Source organism: Nylanderia fulva, unplaced genomic scaffold (genome assembly GCF_048542155.1).
Source record: "Nylanderia fulva isolate GAGA-0341 unplaced genomic scaffold, ASM4854215v1 Scaffold11, whole genome shotgun sequence".
Taxonomy (NCBI): Eukaryota; Metazoa; Arthropoda; class Insecta; order Hymenoptera; family Formicidae; genus Nylanderia; species Nylanderia fulva.
Genome location: NW_028189302.1, coordinates 586,579 through 602,356, shown reverse-complemented (window position 1 = coordinate 602,356; position 15,778 = coordinate 586,579). Strand labels below are relative to the sequence as shown.

The following is a 15,778-nucleotide window of genomic DNA, read 5'->3' as shown; positions in this document are numbered from 1 at the left end:
GAGAGGGAGAAATAAGTCTTCGAATTCTGAATAATTGCGAACCAATATCTACAATTTATAATCGATTAATAATTATGACAATAAATTTTATATTATATTATAATATATATTTATTGTTTAATATATACCGCAGCGATATATTTTGACATTTTTAATAGTTTTACATTTTTCTCGCGCGTTTATTTTTATTTAAAGAATAGAAGAAATTTTCATAAATAAATGCATACAGGATATATAGACCAAATTAAATAGAAAAATTTAGATTTTTAAATTTTGTAATAATTGTTTAAGACTGTATATATAAATTACAAATGTTTCTAATTTTTATAAAAAAAATATTATTTCAATATGTTCTACCTTTCTTTATTTGCAAATATTTATTAGCTTATACTAAATTTAAAATTGTATATACATTTCTGTAAATTGGATAAACAGGTTAAAGAATATTTCGAAATAAAAAATTATAAATCTTACAATCATGTTCTAAAAAGTGAAATTCTTAGTGACAATTTTAAATGTAGTTTATAAGAACAGTTTCTAATTTTTTTCATTAACTCCTTCTGTTGAAATATTTTTTTGCGAGTCTGGTAATTCTAAAAATAGTTTTACTATATCATTGACTATTATTCAAAAATTATAGTAGAGAATGAGATATTTTAATATGAATTGTTAAATTCTAATATATATTTGTTTAAAATTTCTTCTCAAACACACGAATCTTTTCTGAAGTACTTTCTGAATAAGAAATCTTTTCCAAAGCCATTAGAAAGTATTTGAAATTTGAAATATTCATTATCAAGAAAGAATTTTTTTCAAAAACACTTTCTTATACGTCACAATTATGTAATTATATTTTTTAATGTTAATTATATTTTTAAAACGCTCCATATTTATTATTTTTTGTATAAACACTTCGATAATTCTAAATAAACTTATTTTATACAGAATGTATCCAAATAAGTGCGATAAATTTTAGGTTTCTTATAAACATATCTTATATTTTTTTCTAAAGAGAAAGGTAAAAATTGAATTTTTATTTTTTCTCAAATTTCAGACGAAAAAATAAAACTTGGTGGATATTTTTCTTTAATAAAAAGGATTTTTATTAATATTAAAAAATGTTTAATATTAAAAAAAGCTATGCTATAGAACTATAAAACTTGTCGAAAATTAAAATTTTATTGTTTAAATTAAAAATGATGTGCTAACTTTCAGCCAAGTCCACACATCCTGTTATTTTTCGAATTTAAACCAATGAATTTTATAGTTTTCGACGAGTTCTATAGTTCTACAACACTTTTTAATTAGTTTCAGTCATTAAAGCTATAATTTATTTTAACCAAATTTAGGCTCCAATTTACGTATCATGTTATATAGTTTTATCCCCTTGTAAATCAATAAATATATTTTTTATTAGTAAAAAATATCAAATTTCATTTCTTTAATTCGTTTGAAATTTCAGAAAAAATACTAAAACTTAATGTTTACTTTTCATCCTCCTCGGAAAGAGACATAAGAATATATGTTTATATAAGAAACTTCCTTTAATTTTCGCATCACCTCTTATAAAATGTTTCGATACACTAATTTAGATACACCCTATACATGAAAGCAACATTATCACGCGGTGCATCGGATGCATCACAGTCTCCCTGATTTTGAAGTTTGATAATCCCCATCCGAGAGTCGCGACCTACCCCAAAGTCTTGCGGCTTGAACCGCTCGAAAGCCGAAGGGGATAAGATAGAGAGACAGAAGAGAGATAGAGCGAAAGTGGAATGGTGGGATGGTGAGGAGAGATCCCGCGCACCCTCGAGTGGAGTCGGGGATCGGGCGGAAAATCTTAATTTGGCATCCACACAGACGCATACCGGCGCGTTTGGTCTCTCTCGCGCTGGTGTCTCCCTGTCCCTATTCATCCTCTCGCGGAATCCGTCGCGTCGCCCCGGTTCACTTCTCCCTCTCCCACCTGCCCGCTATAGCCGGCCGCCCCTTCAGGAACGGACACACGGGCTCCTCTTCGGCAGTCGGTTGTCGGCTTCTCTCGGCCAGAGACATGCGCAGCGAGCCGCGGAACGACAGGTGCGCGCCGCGCCGACGACGGCCGCGAATCGCTTAGTTTCGGGTAAGCGCACGATTCGTCTCCACCTCACCTCGGGGAACGCTCGCCAGTCGCTCGCGATTCCGTCTCCGGCTCGGTCGGTCCGCTCCCGCCAGCCTCGTCGTCCTCGCGAACCAGTTGAACACCAGTCTCACCCACTCCCGGCTCATTGATCACTGATCGCCAATCAAGTTCATCGATCACGATCGCGACAGTTTTCCAGTTGGACCAGGAGATCATCATTTCATCATTTCTGTTGGATCTACTAGGCTGTGTGACGCCCCTTAAAGGACCCCTTATCGAGCGCGCACGTGTGTTCTTCCTCTTCTCTGTTCTTCCCTTGGTTCTTCTCTTCCTTTTCGTTAGAGGAGCCTTCTTTTTAGCCGAGGTAGAAGAATATTTCTGGAGGGAGTGTGTTTTTGCCTGTTTCTTCCCCCAGATTGGTTCCCTTCGAAAATTGCACCGAACCCAAATTAAAGTGCTGGTGAACAGGACGAGTGCACGAACCAGTGAGAGAGTTCCCACTTGGTGATTATTGTGTGGAAATTACTGGTGGCTGTTTTGGTGAACGCTGTGGTGCTCTCTTGATGATTGTGGTGCGCTTTAGGAAAGTTTAGATACCTACGAACGGATCCCTTTAGGTGGATCCCGCATTCTCTCGATCATGCACTGGGGACAGCGCATTTTCTGCAGAGTCATGGAAATGCAAGCGACTACAGTGATCGTCTTCCTGTTTCTCGGCGGATCTGTCTTTCTGCGCGAGGCTGAGGGTGAGTCATCGTTCTAAATTTCCCGCTCGAGTTTGGTACCCAAATGAGGAATCCGGGAAAGGCGTGAGATCGCTAAGAGTTTCCTCGGCAACCTGTGCCTGTGTGTGTATGTGTCGACGCATGTATAATGCATCACTATGCATCTGACAGGTGCTCGACGGCTTTAAACAGATATATATGTATATACAGGAGCGTGGCTAAAGATCAGTCGGGGTTTGCGGGCATAAATTCTATTGAATATAATTGGGGAGTCGGGAGAGAAACATGAAAGGGCGGGAAAATTCGGAGCAAAACTCTAATAGCACATCATATCCGAAAGACATCCTAAGGATATCCAGAGAATATCCAGAGAACATTCGAACATCCTCAGGATGTTCTCTGAACATCTTCGGGATATGTGCTGTTAGGGAATTTGCTCGAGATCGATTTTACTTTTGTGGGATTCTATAATGTAAAAATCCCTCGTTTGAAAATAACAATATAAATAAAATTATGAATGAATATAATTGGGGAGTTGGGAGAGAAACATGAAAGAGCGGGAAAATTCGGGGCAAAATTTTCTCAGGACTGACTTTTCGCTTTTGTGGGACCGTAATGTAGAAATCCCTCGTTTGAAAATTACAACGGAACAATCATCGTTCTCGTCTTCGTTTCTTGATGCAAAAACGAGACAGCTACCACGTAATACGAAAATAAACTATGCGCCGTGAAATCTACTTGATTCCCTCGTTTATAAAAGTCGTTTTACCATCCATAAATAAACGGATGTAAACGGTTATGACGCTGCTCGTGAGATGCAAAGCTTTCTTAACGGAACTTTTAGTCACCCTCTGCGACACGGTTTCGATTTCCGAAGGCTGGAAGCTGCCGTAATACACCGCGTCTACAAATACTTTGACGCATGTAATATTTAACGATGAAGTAACAGCGTTAAAAAAAAATTACGTACGTCATAGTACTATATCTGACAATGAATAATACATTACTCCAAATATCAGTCTTCGCGACACTATTATTGATCTTTATTTTTAAGTCCTTCTCTCTCAACGAGGTGATCAATTATCTTAAAAATTATTCAATAATATATTTCGGTTTTTTTTTATAAAACAAAAATTATTAATATAAAAAATTATTGATATATAAATAATTTCAAAAGTTAATAATTAATTATAAAAATAATTATTAATTTATTCTTCTGCACATTGCAAATAAGTGTGTTGAATAAAGTTTTTTAAAAGTTTAAAAAAAAAAAAAAAATAAAGAAAAGTCAGTTTACGATAAAAGGCGAAGAATGATGCACGGAAAATCAGGGGTAGCGGAAAACTGTACGAAGGAGCTAACAAGCAACGGAGGGGCTCTCTTTAATGTCTCCCCGAAGAGCCCGCGAGGCTCATGGGAAAGAGACTGGCGGACGAGCTGAGGAAAACAATAACGCTCGCAGCGAGCAGAAATTCAGGGAAGAACACTTTTATATAAACGCAGGTATAATTTCCCCGGCGGTAAAGCGACGCTCGTCGCCCCACCTGCTGCTACGATTCAGCGAAACGAGATTTTAATGTTGCACGAATGGCAAATGCGCGCTCCCGTTCGTCTAACTAATATTCTCTCCCTCTCTCTCTCTCTCTTGCTTTCTGTATACGTGTGTATGCGTTGCGTGTGTGACCTATGTAACGTAACTTAACGTAAACGTGCACGAGAACGGGAGCCTCGCGTGTTCAAGGCCGCGGAATAATAGCACCAGCCCCCGGATATGTGCACGACGGCCATTGAAAATCAGATGAAAGGGAAAAAAGCGGACATCTCGCAGGTATTCGCGTCTTGAGGGGGAGAAATTCAAAACACGCACTTTCGTCCGCAATATGCACGTGTACATATATGTATACAGACGCGTATACAGGCTGTTTCCAAATAAGTGCGAACAATTTTAGGAGATCATTCTTTGCCAAAAATTTTAACGGGAGTTTTTCATATAAACATATCATATTTCTATACATCCCTTCCTGAAAAGTTCCATTCCTCCAAGGAGGGAGATAAAATTTAAAATTAATAAAACATGTAAAGTAGGCCAAATATACGAGCCGAAGTGGTTCAGATGTAAGAATAATTAAAAATTTTTATTCATAATATAGATGTATTATATAATATAAATGTATTAAATAAAATTTAAGTTTTTGTTTTTTTATTTTGAAAATAAATGTTGATTTTATAAAAAAGTTTCTAAAGAAATCCAGCTTTCTAACTTATATTTTTAGATGATCCTGTTCCGGTTTGTTAAAGAATTCTAATAAAAAATTGAATAAGGGTTGTTAGTTTCAGCCTCTTATAACGGTACGAAAAAATTAAAAAAATATTAATAAATATTCTTTTTATTAGCGGAAAATATCCACCAAAATTAATTTTTTTTAATTGGCCAAAATTTTAGAAAAAAATTAGAAACCTCCCTTAATTTTTACTTATCCCTTTAAAAAAATGTAATTCCTCAGGGAAGGATATGTTTACAGGAGTATATGTTTACAGTAGAAAAATTTGTGTTTTCTTGTTAAAACGATCCTCGTTAAAATTTTTGTGTTCAATATTTAACACATTCATGTGTTAATTTAACATATTACTGTTTTGTTAATTGAACTTAAATGTTAAATTATTAAAACAACTGAAAAAAGATGTGCATCTATTTTAAGGTTACACAATAAATATGTTCTGATTTATTAGTGACAAGATTTATCTGTTAAAATTTACAAAAAAAATGTTGATTTTCTATTTTACAATATATTTTTTGTTAATTTTTACTTTAAAAGTATGTTAATTTTACACAAAATTTATTTTAAAATTATTTGAAGTTTTGCATTTTTTGTGTTAAAATATTAACACAATATTTGTGTCTCCGTTGAACATATCCATATTATGTTAAATTAACACAAAAATTTGTGTGGACCGTTTGGGACATCTGTTAAATTGAACAGAAATTTTTCAACTGTGTTTATATAAAAAATCCTTAATTTTCGTCAAATAATCTCCAAAAGTTTTTCGCACTTATTTAGAAACACTCTGTATATGTACCCCGTTATCCGATATGGATGCGTGTGTAATCAAACCCTTGCTGCGTCGAGTGAAAAAAAGACTGCTCCCGAGAGAGATCGCTGAGGATATAAAAATAAAAAATCTACAATATTTTCGCATTTTAGGATTTCTACGTAAATGTGTGTTTGCATTTGTGTATGTGTCGGTTGCAAAGGCGCGGATTTGGCAGGTTTTTCGCGAATATATATATATATATACCATATATATATATATAACGCATATACCACTCTTCGTTCGCGAGCGTGAAATTTCCTGCTATTTACTTCGTATGTATTGATCCAAAATTGCATGTTTTTTTTTTTTTTTTAATATTATATATGTGTATGCGTCGCGAAGAAATCTCGGAATCGAAATTTAAAAATAACGATGCACGCAGTGCTGGTGCATATATGTATGCATCGATATACGTATAGTGCTCGATGAACGGATACTTTAAATATATACTCGTCGAGAATAAATTTGCGCTGACCTTATCCACGTTGTTATTTACGCGATGCATACATAGATATTATAGGAAAAAAATAAAAAAGAGGAAGAAAAATGTATAAATTGTCGAGAGTTGCCTTATCGATATCTTTAATGTATAAACGACACCCTGAAAATCACTTAGCGGCCATCATGCGGCTTTAGTGTTTCGTAACTTTTGTTGCACGAAACAATTTAGGAACTGTGCGAGCGCAGAATATTTTCGTGAGTTGCATTCAGGAAAGTGTGCTAGGAACTTGAGATATGTATTAAGGCACGATTAGAATTGAGAGTGATTATTTATAAGATGGTTCACAGACTCGTCAATTCGTGATCATAAAATAAGTAAAAAAATATATTAACAAATATAATTATTTAATTATTATTTATATGTAATGTGTTAATTATGTGTGATTTAATTTAAATAATTTTAATAATATATTACTAATTATTTTAATTATTATTTAATTATTTATAATTATTTACAATTATTATCAATTGTTAAATTACTTTCAATATATCTTTAATATAAAATTATGAATTGCGTGTAAAATATATTGTCATATTTTGCTAAATTTTACTAAATATAAATATATTAGGCATTTAGCATATTTAACGTGCATTTGAGTAAAATTAGTTTAGGCGACGTGATTTTTACCTCAGCGGTAATAAAATAAAATCTTAAATGCATTACACGCGGAGATAACGTGTGCTGTTGCTGCACTTTCACGTCGTGTGCGCGCAATTACGTCGAAATACTTCAAATTTTAGTAATCTGAAGGCATGTCACGTGCTGGCCAAGTCCCAAGCAAGTTCTAAATCCGTATGATCGCCTGCTCGAGAACCAACAAACACACACGATAGGCCGCCGAAGCGCGCTAATGTGGCCGACGCACGAGGGAGGCAAAGTGCAACAGAAGCTTTCTAAATGCGGCGTCGACCGCTCGGAACGCGATATGTTGCACATCCGCATAGCGAAAATGCGCAAACGTATGGAGCAATGCAAATTACGGGAGTTATCGTTATTGTTGTCGTTTCGCAGCGTGGCAAATTGGAGGCTGAGATCCGCCAAATACGACGAAAATATATAAATTAATTAATTAATTAGCTCTCGCTCTAAAAATGCAATCCACAAACTATATAATATTTTATAATACTTATATCTCTTATATATATATATATTTTTTTTTATATTATGTATATATATATATTTTTTATATTATACATATATATATCTTTATATATTATATATTATATATATTATATGTTATATATGTATTATATATATAATTGTTTTTTATATAAAATATATTAAAAATATTTAAAAGTTATTTATATATTTTATTCTATATATTCATCTTTTATCTTATATCTTATCTCTCATAGTGTTATATCTATGTCTTATCTCTCTATTCTCTCTCATCTCTCTCTTTTTTTTTTTTCTCTCCCACTCTCTTCTCCCCTCTTTCCCGTCTTTTCTCTTCTCTTTTTTCTCATCTCTCTCCTCTATCTCTCTCCTATGTACCCACCTATCTCTACCACAGAGCATCTAAGTCTTCCCCAATATTCCTGTTTGTGGATTTGCCTTTTAGGGCACGCGCTCCATTAGTTTCTTTTAATAACATGGTTTTTTTCCAACCGTAACATCTACTTGAGCACTTTTTAAAATCTTTTGATTTTAGAATAATTTAATCATTGTAACTCTTTGATGAAAAATAGGTTAGAATCTCATCAATATATTATATTGAAATTGTGAAAATAGTACTGCCAATTTTACCAAATTTACTTGGACGATAAATTTGCAATGTGTCTACATAATTTGATTATTTGAAAAGCATAATGGGTACTTTGTTCTGTTGTACAATATAAATGTATTTTTGCAAAATTTGATTAAATATTTTTTTTTTTTAATAAAGTGCAACGATATATTAGAGAAAGATAGAGAGGTTTATTTATTAGCACAGTGCTGTAATAATTTCAATAATAAATACATACATATTTTACGCAGTCGATGAAAAATTGTACTTAAAATTCAGCAATGCGATTTCACGAATGTGCAATATTACCTAATTTTGTATTTGCAGTCAATGTTTTTTGCATATTTTCACAATATTTCTACATTATATATTATATTAACTTATGCAACTCGTAAAAAATGCTTTAGTTCTCATAATAAATTTTTCTGTTGCAAGGGTGCCACTTTAATTTATACTTTTATAAAGACATATAATATGCAATTAATTTTCTCTATTTTATTTTTAAATATATTTAATGTAAATTTAAATTATAAAAATGTATATATATATATATATTTACATAATTTTTTATATATACTTTTTCTATACATTTTTTCATATTTTTTATGCATAGAAATCTCCCTGTATTTTCTAAACGATTCTATACAGAGTGTATCATCATCGAAACTGGCTGAGCTTGGCGATAGTGACGGATATACTTTTTCAGGATACGCTCTCTCCAACTTTCGTTAGACAAAAATGTGACAAAAAAATGGCGAAAAATAATGATAACGTAATTTATTGCAATTATTTCATCCATAGTCGTTAACAAGTGCACGGTGCAGAGAACGAGAAACGTGAAACGTTCGGCCGATCGTGAGGTGCAATTAAAAATGATAAAACTTCAAATAAAAAGCACGTGCTCAAACTTATAGAATTTGTTTTAATTGAAATAAAATGTGATCATTTTTGAGTAGCGCGTTATAATGTTAAACTTTAAAAAATGCTTATTTTCTTGTTTAATGTCCAATTAAAGCTTATTTATCGATCAAACAATTTTCGCAAAATGCATGTTTAATTAATTAGAAAGTGCTTGGAAATTATCGTTATCACGTTAATATTACATTTATCCGAGAGATCGGAGCTTCGAATAATTTCGCACATCTATACTTGTTTATATAATTGCAGAAACTGCGAAATATCGTGTATTTTCGCGACTATTATAGTATCGATATCGCTTGTACACACATAATATCTCGTAAATTATCTCGTTTGTTACAAACAAAATATAATACAAATACTATACTAATGCTTTTGTCAGAATTGATTTGTCACAAATTTCGTTCCAGACTTCGTTTCGCGGCAATCAAAAGTTTCTGTTAACTTTTAACGCAAAGTTTTATCAATTTACATTCAAAGGGATACTGTCGACGAAGGATATTAATAACAGTCACGCCGTGAAAGGAAATCCGAATCTTTATATACTATAACTTCTCATCGAAACTTTTGCATAAAGGTAAAAGTAGAAATATACGATGTATTTTTTGTCACAAACGTTACTTTAATAAGATACTTAACAGAAATTCTGTCTACCCTTAGAAGAAAGTAGCAAAGCGTTCGAGATAACTATGCGAATCAACGAACCGTGAAGAAAACGGGGTCTCGAAATAGGGACTCCTCTGTACACAGTGTCCGAAACATCGAGTGACTTTTCGGTTCCGTAGTTGCCAGAGAGATTACATTTCTTATTTTTCCGTTCTACGATAGAAATAGACGTAATTTGAATAGTTCAGTTATTGCGATAATTAATGTTTTAAATAAAGCATCATTAAAATTGAATTTTTTAGAAAAAAATAATAACAGATAATGTTTACTTATATTGTTCATTTATAAAATAATTTATAAATATATTAAAAATTATATAAAATATTGAATTTTTTAGAAAAAAAAATAATAAAAGACCATGTTTACTTATATAGTTGATTTATAAAATAATTTATAAATATATATTAAAATTATATAAAAACAATATTATGAGTGCAAAAATGATTTTAAAATACATTTTAAAATATTTAAGTCTATGTATATACAAGAGAATAGAAATAATTTAAAAAAAAATTATATTGAAAAAATATTAAAGTCTACGTGTGCACACAAGAGCGAAATAAAAAAATTTCTAATTACGCATTAAGTGCAGTACAACAGCTCTACGTTCGCCGAACTGATTGTGAGACTATTTCGCGAATGAGATAATTATATTTCAGCCAGTGATCTCAAGTTTCGCGCTATTCGCTCACACCCTTACGTAATAGTAGAAATACGCAAAAACATCATGACTTCGTTTCACGCTTATCAATCCCGTTAGCTCGAGAAGTTTAAATTAAATAAGTTTTTGGATATATATATATATATATATATATATACATATATATATATATATATATACATATATGTATATATATATATATATATATATATATATATATACATATATTTTATATATATGTACATATATTTTATATATATGTACATATATAAGTGTCCAATGCACATGTGTGTGTGCCTTACATATACATAACCTCAACGTCATCCTGGTCGCGGCGCCGGCTCATTTTGCGGGAAACGTGCCACTGCAGGCGGAAATAATTATTCTCGCTGCAAGTTCACACGATAATAATAATTAGGCATGTACTCTTCGCGTTCGATAGCGACATTTAGATGTTGTCCGTAAACGAGGACGCGAAGCGCGCTTCTGTCATTATTTTCCCGCCAAAAAAATAATCATGAAATATAGAGGGATACGTTTCACGAGTTGCACAATTTGACAGCAAATACATTTACCAGGCGGCTTACGGCGTTGCGGGATCTTTCGGTTTCCCGGTGTAAATTTACATTTAGGGAGATAAACCCTATCGAGAGACGTATCGGGCGATACCGATTCCGGTCGATGCAAATTCTGAACAGGAGTATCGATAGGGAGGGAGGGAGCGAGCGAGTTAACTTGCGGATAAATGGTCTCTCGATACGTGTCTACTCTGGAATCAGAAGATTATATCGATATATCTGTATACTTTCGCCCCTGCACGTGCACTGTATTGTTACTATAAAGTACGAGTAAGTAAGTAAGTTTCCGAACTAAAGTGCACGTGCGCAAAAGTTTATCGAGTTATATTTATAGATTCTTTCTCAAAAAGATACACGTAAAAATCCAAACCAGAGAAATATGTCAAATAATATTAGATAAACACGAATTTGATAGAATACTAGAAAAATGATACCTAATGATAAAATAAAAAATAATTATTAATAAATATGTATAGGTTGCTATAGTAAATAAAATAAAAAAATATAAAAAAATACTTTGGATTTAATTGACCAAAATATTTTTTATAAAATAAAAATATTAATTAATAATGTACTTATTAAATTATGATTTTTATATTAATAAAAATATTAAATATAAAAATTATAATTATAATATTATCGAGATAAATTTATATATTTTATATTTTATTTTACTCATATACTTAAAAAAACAATTATTTTCTTTTTGCAATAAAATAATAATATTAAAAAAATACAGATAACATGTATAAATTTCCAAGAAAAATAAAACTTGTTATAAAATTTTTTTTTATTATTATGAAAAAAAAATATTTTGCACACATGTAAATAATTAAAAATATGAATAATAATATGAAATAGAAAATCGGTAATATTATAGGTATAATTTTCATACATAATAAATATTTTATTAATTAACGTTTTATACTTTATCATTATAATTTTTCTATAACATTTTAACATTTATTGCGTTTCGCAAAAAGAAAATATCCACTTTTCATATACGAGTAATATAAATTATAATGGAGATATCAAGCCGTGCAATAATATTTATACGGTTCATTAATACTTTTGTATACAGCTTGTGTAATTTATGATACTAAAGTTCAGTCGCGCACATACACACGCAAGCATCGACGCCATTAAATCGAAGTCGTGGACAAATTTGCATCGTTGCAATTTTATATAGAATAGACAGAAACGATTCTTCACGAGAATGGAAAGCTAATGGCTTGCAAAACATTGCTCCCGAATTTAGAATGATATTGTATGTACTCATATATTCCGTGCGAGAAGAAATTCTCTCACAAAAGGCCATATGAAATACGGAATTTTCATTGAATTTTCAGTATCATATACTATCTGTAACATATGCGCCTTCAACAGCAGCGGGGGGATGAAATTCCGGTACAAAAAAAATAGTACGACTTAGTTCGTAATTTTATGAGAGATGGCGTAGAAATACATGACGGTTAGGTTAGGTTAGGTTAGGTTAGGTCGCGCTGCCTACGGCGCAAAACAAAGTTAATAACCGGCGTGAAATAATTTAAGCCCGCGGCTAATAACCGGCGAGAAATAATTTAATTAATAATTTTAACCGGCGGTTAACCGTTGTCACGTTGAGATGTGTTGCGAGTCGGAAAATCGCGCAGGTGCACCTGCGCGGGATGCATCCGCGAGAATGCATAAGAAAGTTTAAGATTAAAATCTATGACTTGTGTTTTCTCGGGGAAGATAAAGCAATTCGGAGGTGTAGCAAATTTAATTCTCAAACGAATTATGCCGCAATTTTTTATTATGAAAAATCGTGCCGATTTATCAATCGTACAACTATACAGCCTGGGAAAAAAATATTTTATATATAATTATATATAAATAATTGTATAATACTACATATTATCGTAAAATTATATGTGAAATATGTCAATTTTTATACATAATTATATAAATTTATATATAAATTATAAGTGTTGAATTATAAATACATATTATATATAAAAAAAGCACTTTTATCTAATTATGTATGGCTATATTTTATAATTTTGCGATTATATGTATAATTTTATATAAAAAAATAAAAACGTAGATATATTTGAGAATCTCCAGACAGAATTTAAAAAAAAGTAAAACTCTTCTCTCGACCGTACTGGCAAATATTATTTATTAAATCACACTTTATCTATTAAATCACATTATAATTTTATATATTTCTATATAATTTTATATTGTTATATATAAAAAATTTTTTCTGGGAGGGTGATTCCAAATAAGTGTGAAACATTTTAAGAACTAATTTTTTGTGAAAAATTAAGGGAAGTCTTTCATATAAATATATATTTCTATATTTCTCTCTGAGATGTTATACTTCTTCAAAAAGGAGGTGAAAATTAAGGCATAATTAACTTATTCTATTGTTTATATAATTATTATTTGAGCTTATTTTATAATATGATGAAATAAGGTTTTCTTCTGAAATTTTAGACAAGTTAAGAAAATTTAATGGACATTTTTTATTAGTAAAACGGATAATTGTTTTAAATCTTTCCATATCGTTATATAGGGATTAAACTACCAACCCCTATTCAATTTTTTATTAAAACTTTTTGACGGGTAGGAATGTAATCATTTTAAAATATGCGTTAAAAAACTTGAAGATTCCTTTAGAAACTCTTTTATATTTTTTATTTTTTTTTAGTAAAATCAATAATTTGCAAGAAAAAAAGTAAAATACATTATTACAGCTAAATGGCTTTCGAATTAAAAGAGATTAAATTTTATAGAATAAAAAAAGAATAAAGAATAAACAAAGCAAGCAAAACAGAATTATGGTATAAATGTTGGAAAAAATAGAACAAAAACAAAATTTTAGAAAAATAATGAAAATTTTATTTTAGCTCTTTCTTTGAAAAAGGAAAATATAATTTTCCGGAAGAGATATAGGAATATGTTTATATGAAAAATCTCTTTTAATTTTTGACAAAGAATTATTTCATAGAACCTTTATAGTACTTATTTATAATAAACCTGTATATGGCAAGTCACAGTTGATAATAAAACTTTCAACATGTATACGAGAGCTTTTACTGGCGTGTTTCAAAAGACTACATATTGTTATAGGAGAGCTTCAGTTGCACACCTGAACATTTATTTTCCCGAAGAATGCAGGACAGACCGAACTCGTTTATTTTATCTCACTCGGTTAAGTAATTCTCGCGTTACAAGCAACTTTTCGCATTTTAACAACGTGAACTATTCTAGCACAACACCTGGCGTAATGCAAAACAAAGTTGCTTTGAGGAGATAACGGTGAAATTAATTAAACATCAACAATTAATCACTAAAGAGTCATATCATAAACTTGCTTCTAATTTACGGGTTTATTTATGCAAATAGTTTCTAGAACCGTGTATTATTGATTAGTCGTGCACGCACACACTTTAAAATATTGTATACATGACAAATTGATATGTCAAAAAAAGTGAGAAAGATAACAGCTCCTTGAAACTATAAAAATATTTCCTTTACGACGTCTTAAAGTTTAATCAACAATAATAAAATTATTTTTTAAAAAGAAGAATAATGATGTGACATTTGATATGATTTTAATAACAGTTTAATATTTTACAAATGGCCTTAATTTAAAAAAATTTAATATTTAAAAAAAATTAAAATTTTTTTTTAAATTAATAAAAAATTATTTTAAAATATTTTTTTTTTTAAATATTAAATTTTTTTTAAATAAAGCCATTTGTAAAATATTAAACTGTCATTAAAGTCATATTAAATGTCACATCATTATTCCTCGTTTATTCTATAAAAATAAAGCTGTCTTGATATTAACATAGATATCAAGATAGCTTTTATTAGGGTAAAAGAAGAATAATAAGATCCTTTGCTATTGCGGACTTTAAAACGTGTGTTAAAATATTAAATAAAAATTATAAGACTCAGGTGAAAATTATTGATTGACGAGCATAAAAAGATTTGATATCGTTGAATTCATGACATAATTATATAAAGGTAAAATTTAAACAGTATCTAATTACATATTATATATATGACAAAATATTGTTTATCACTGTGTCCATTAATACATCGATAAGTTTTACAAGATCAAAGTATTTCGTGATTTCACGGTGTCATGTTGAATGAGATACAAAATGAACGATCATTCGATTCCGCATATTGTTATATTAAGCGGCGGAGATCAATCAGATATATGTACATGTATATCTATATATAATTGCGAGATAGAGTAAATTTTAAATATTCAACATCCTTCAATCTCTTTAATCTCTTTAATAATGTTAAATTTAATATCTCGAAACACTCCGTATAACTCACGTATCACGTGTCGCGTGTGTAAGTCCATTTAAAATATAAATAAACAAATATAAAAGTTAATGGAACACATATGCAGAATTTAATTAAATTACACTATTTATTTTTTCAATCCCTCTCATACATATAAATCATAAGTGATTCGCGGAACGTATAATAATATATGAATAAATTAATAAGCGACGCGAAATTTTTCCGCGCCATGTCGTTCAAATATGCCACTCAAATGCTCATCAGAAGTGAAAATCAACGCGAAAGCGAGAACACGCGTTGCTACATCTGTAGAAATTATCGCGCCCCGTGTTCGAGCTTGATATGATGAATCATAATATTTATCAGCGTCGCGCGCGCGTTGACGCGTAACTATGAATTAGGCGTGCAGATTGCACTACGTGCATCGTATATTACTATTATCACGCGCGAATGCACATCGATCGTGTTTT

General features: G+C 30.9%; 1 protein-coding gene across 6 annotated transcripts in view; it reads left to right on the top strand.

Moving 5' to 3' along the window:
• Positions 1 to 2,039: 2,039 nt before the first annotated feature.
• The window catches only part of nrm (neuromusculin), a 267,044-nt gene continuing 253,305 nt past the window's right edge, over positions 2,040 to 15,778 (top strand). For 5 of the 6 annotated variants that reach the window (XM_029310734.2, XM_085486117.1, XM_029310731.2 and 2 more), the window contains exon 1: positions 2,040 to 2,871. In XM_029310734.2, the coding sequence (XP_029166567.2) occupies positions 2,766 to 2,871 (106 nt within the window). In that variant the 5' untranslated portion in view covers positions 2,040 to 2,765. The remainder of the gene's footprint in view (positions 2,872 to 15,778) is intronic. The other variant, XM_029310733.2, reaches the window with a different exon arrangement.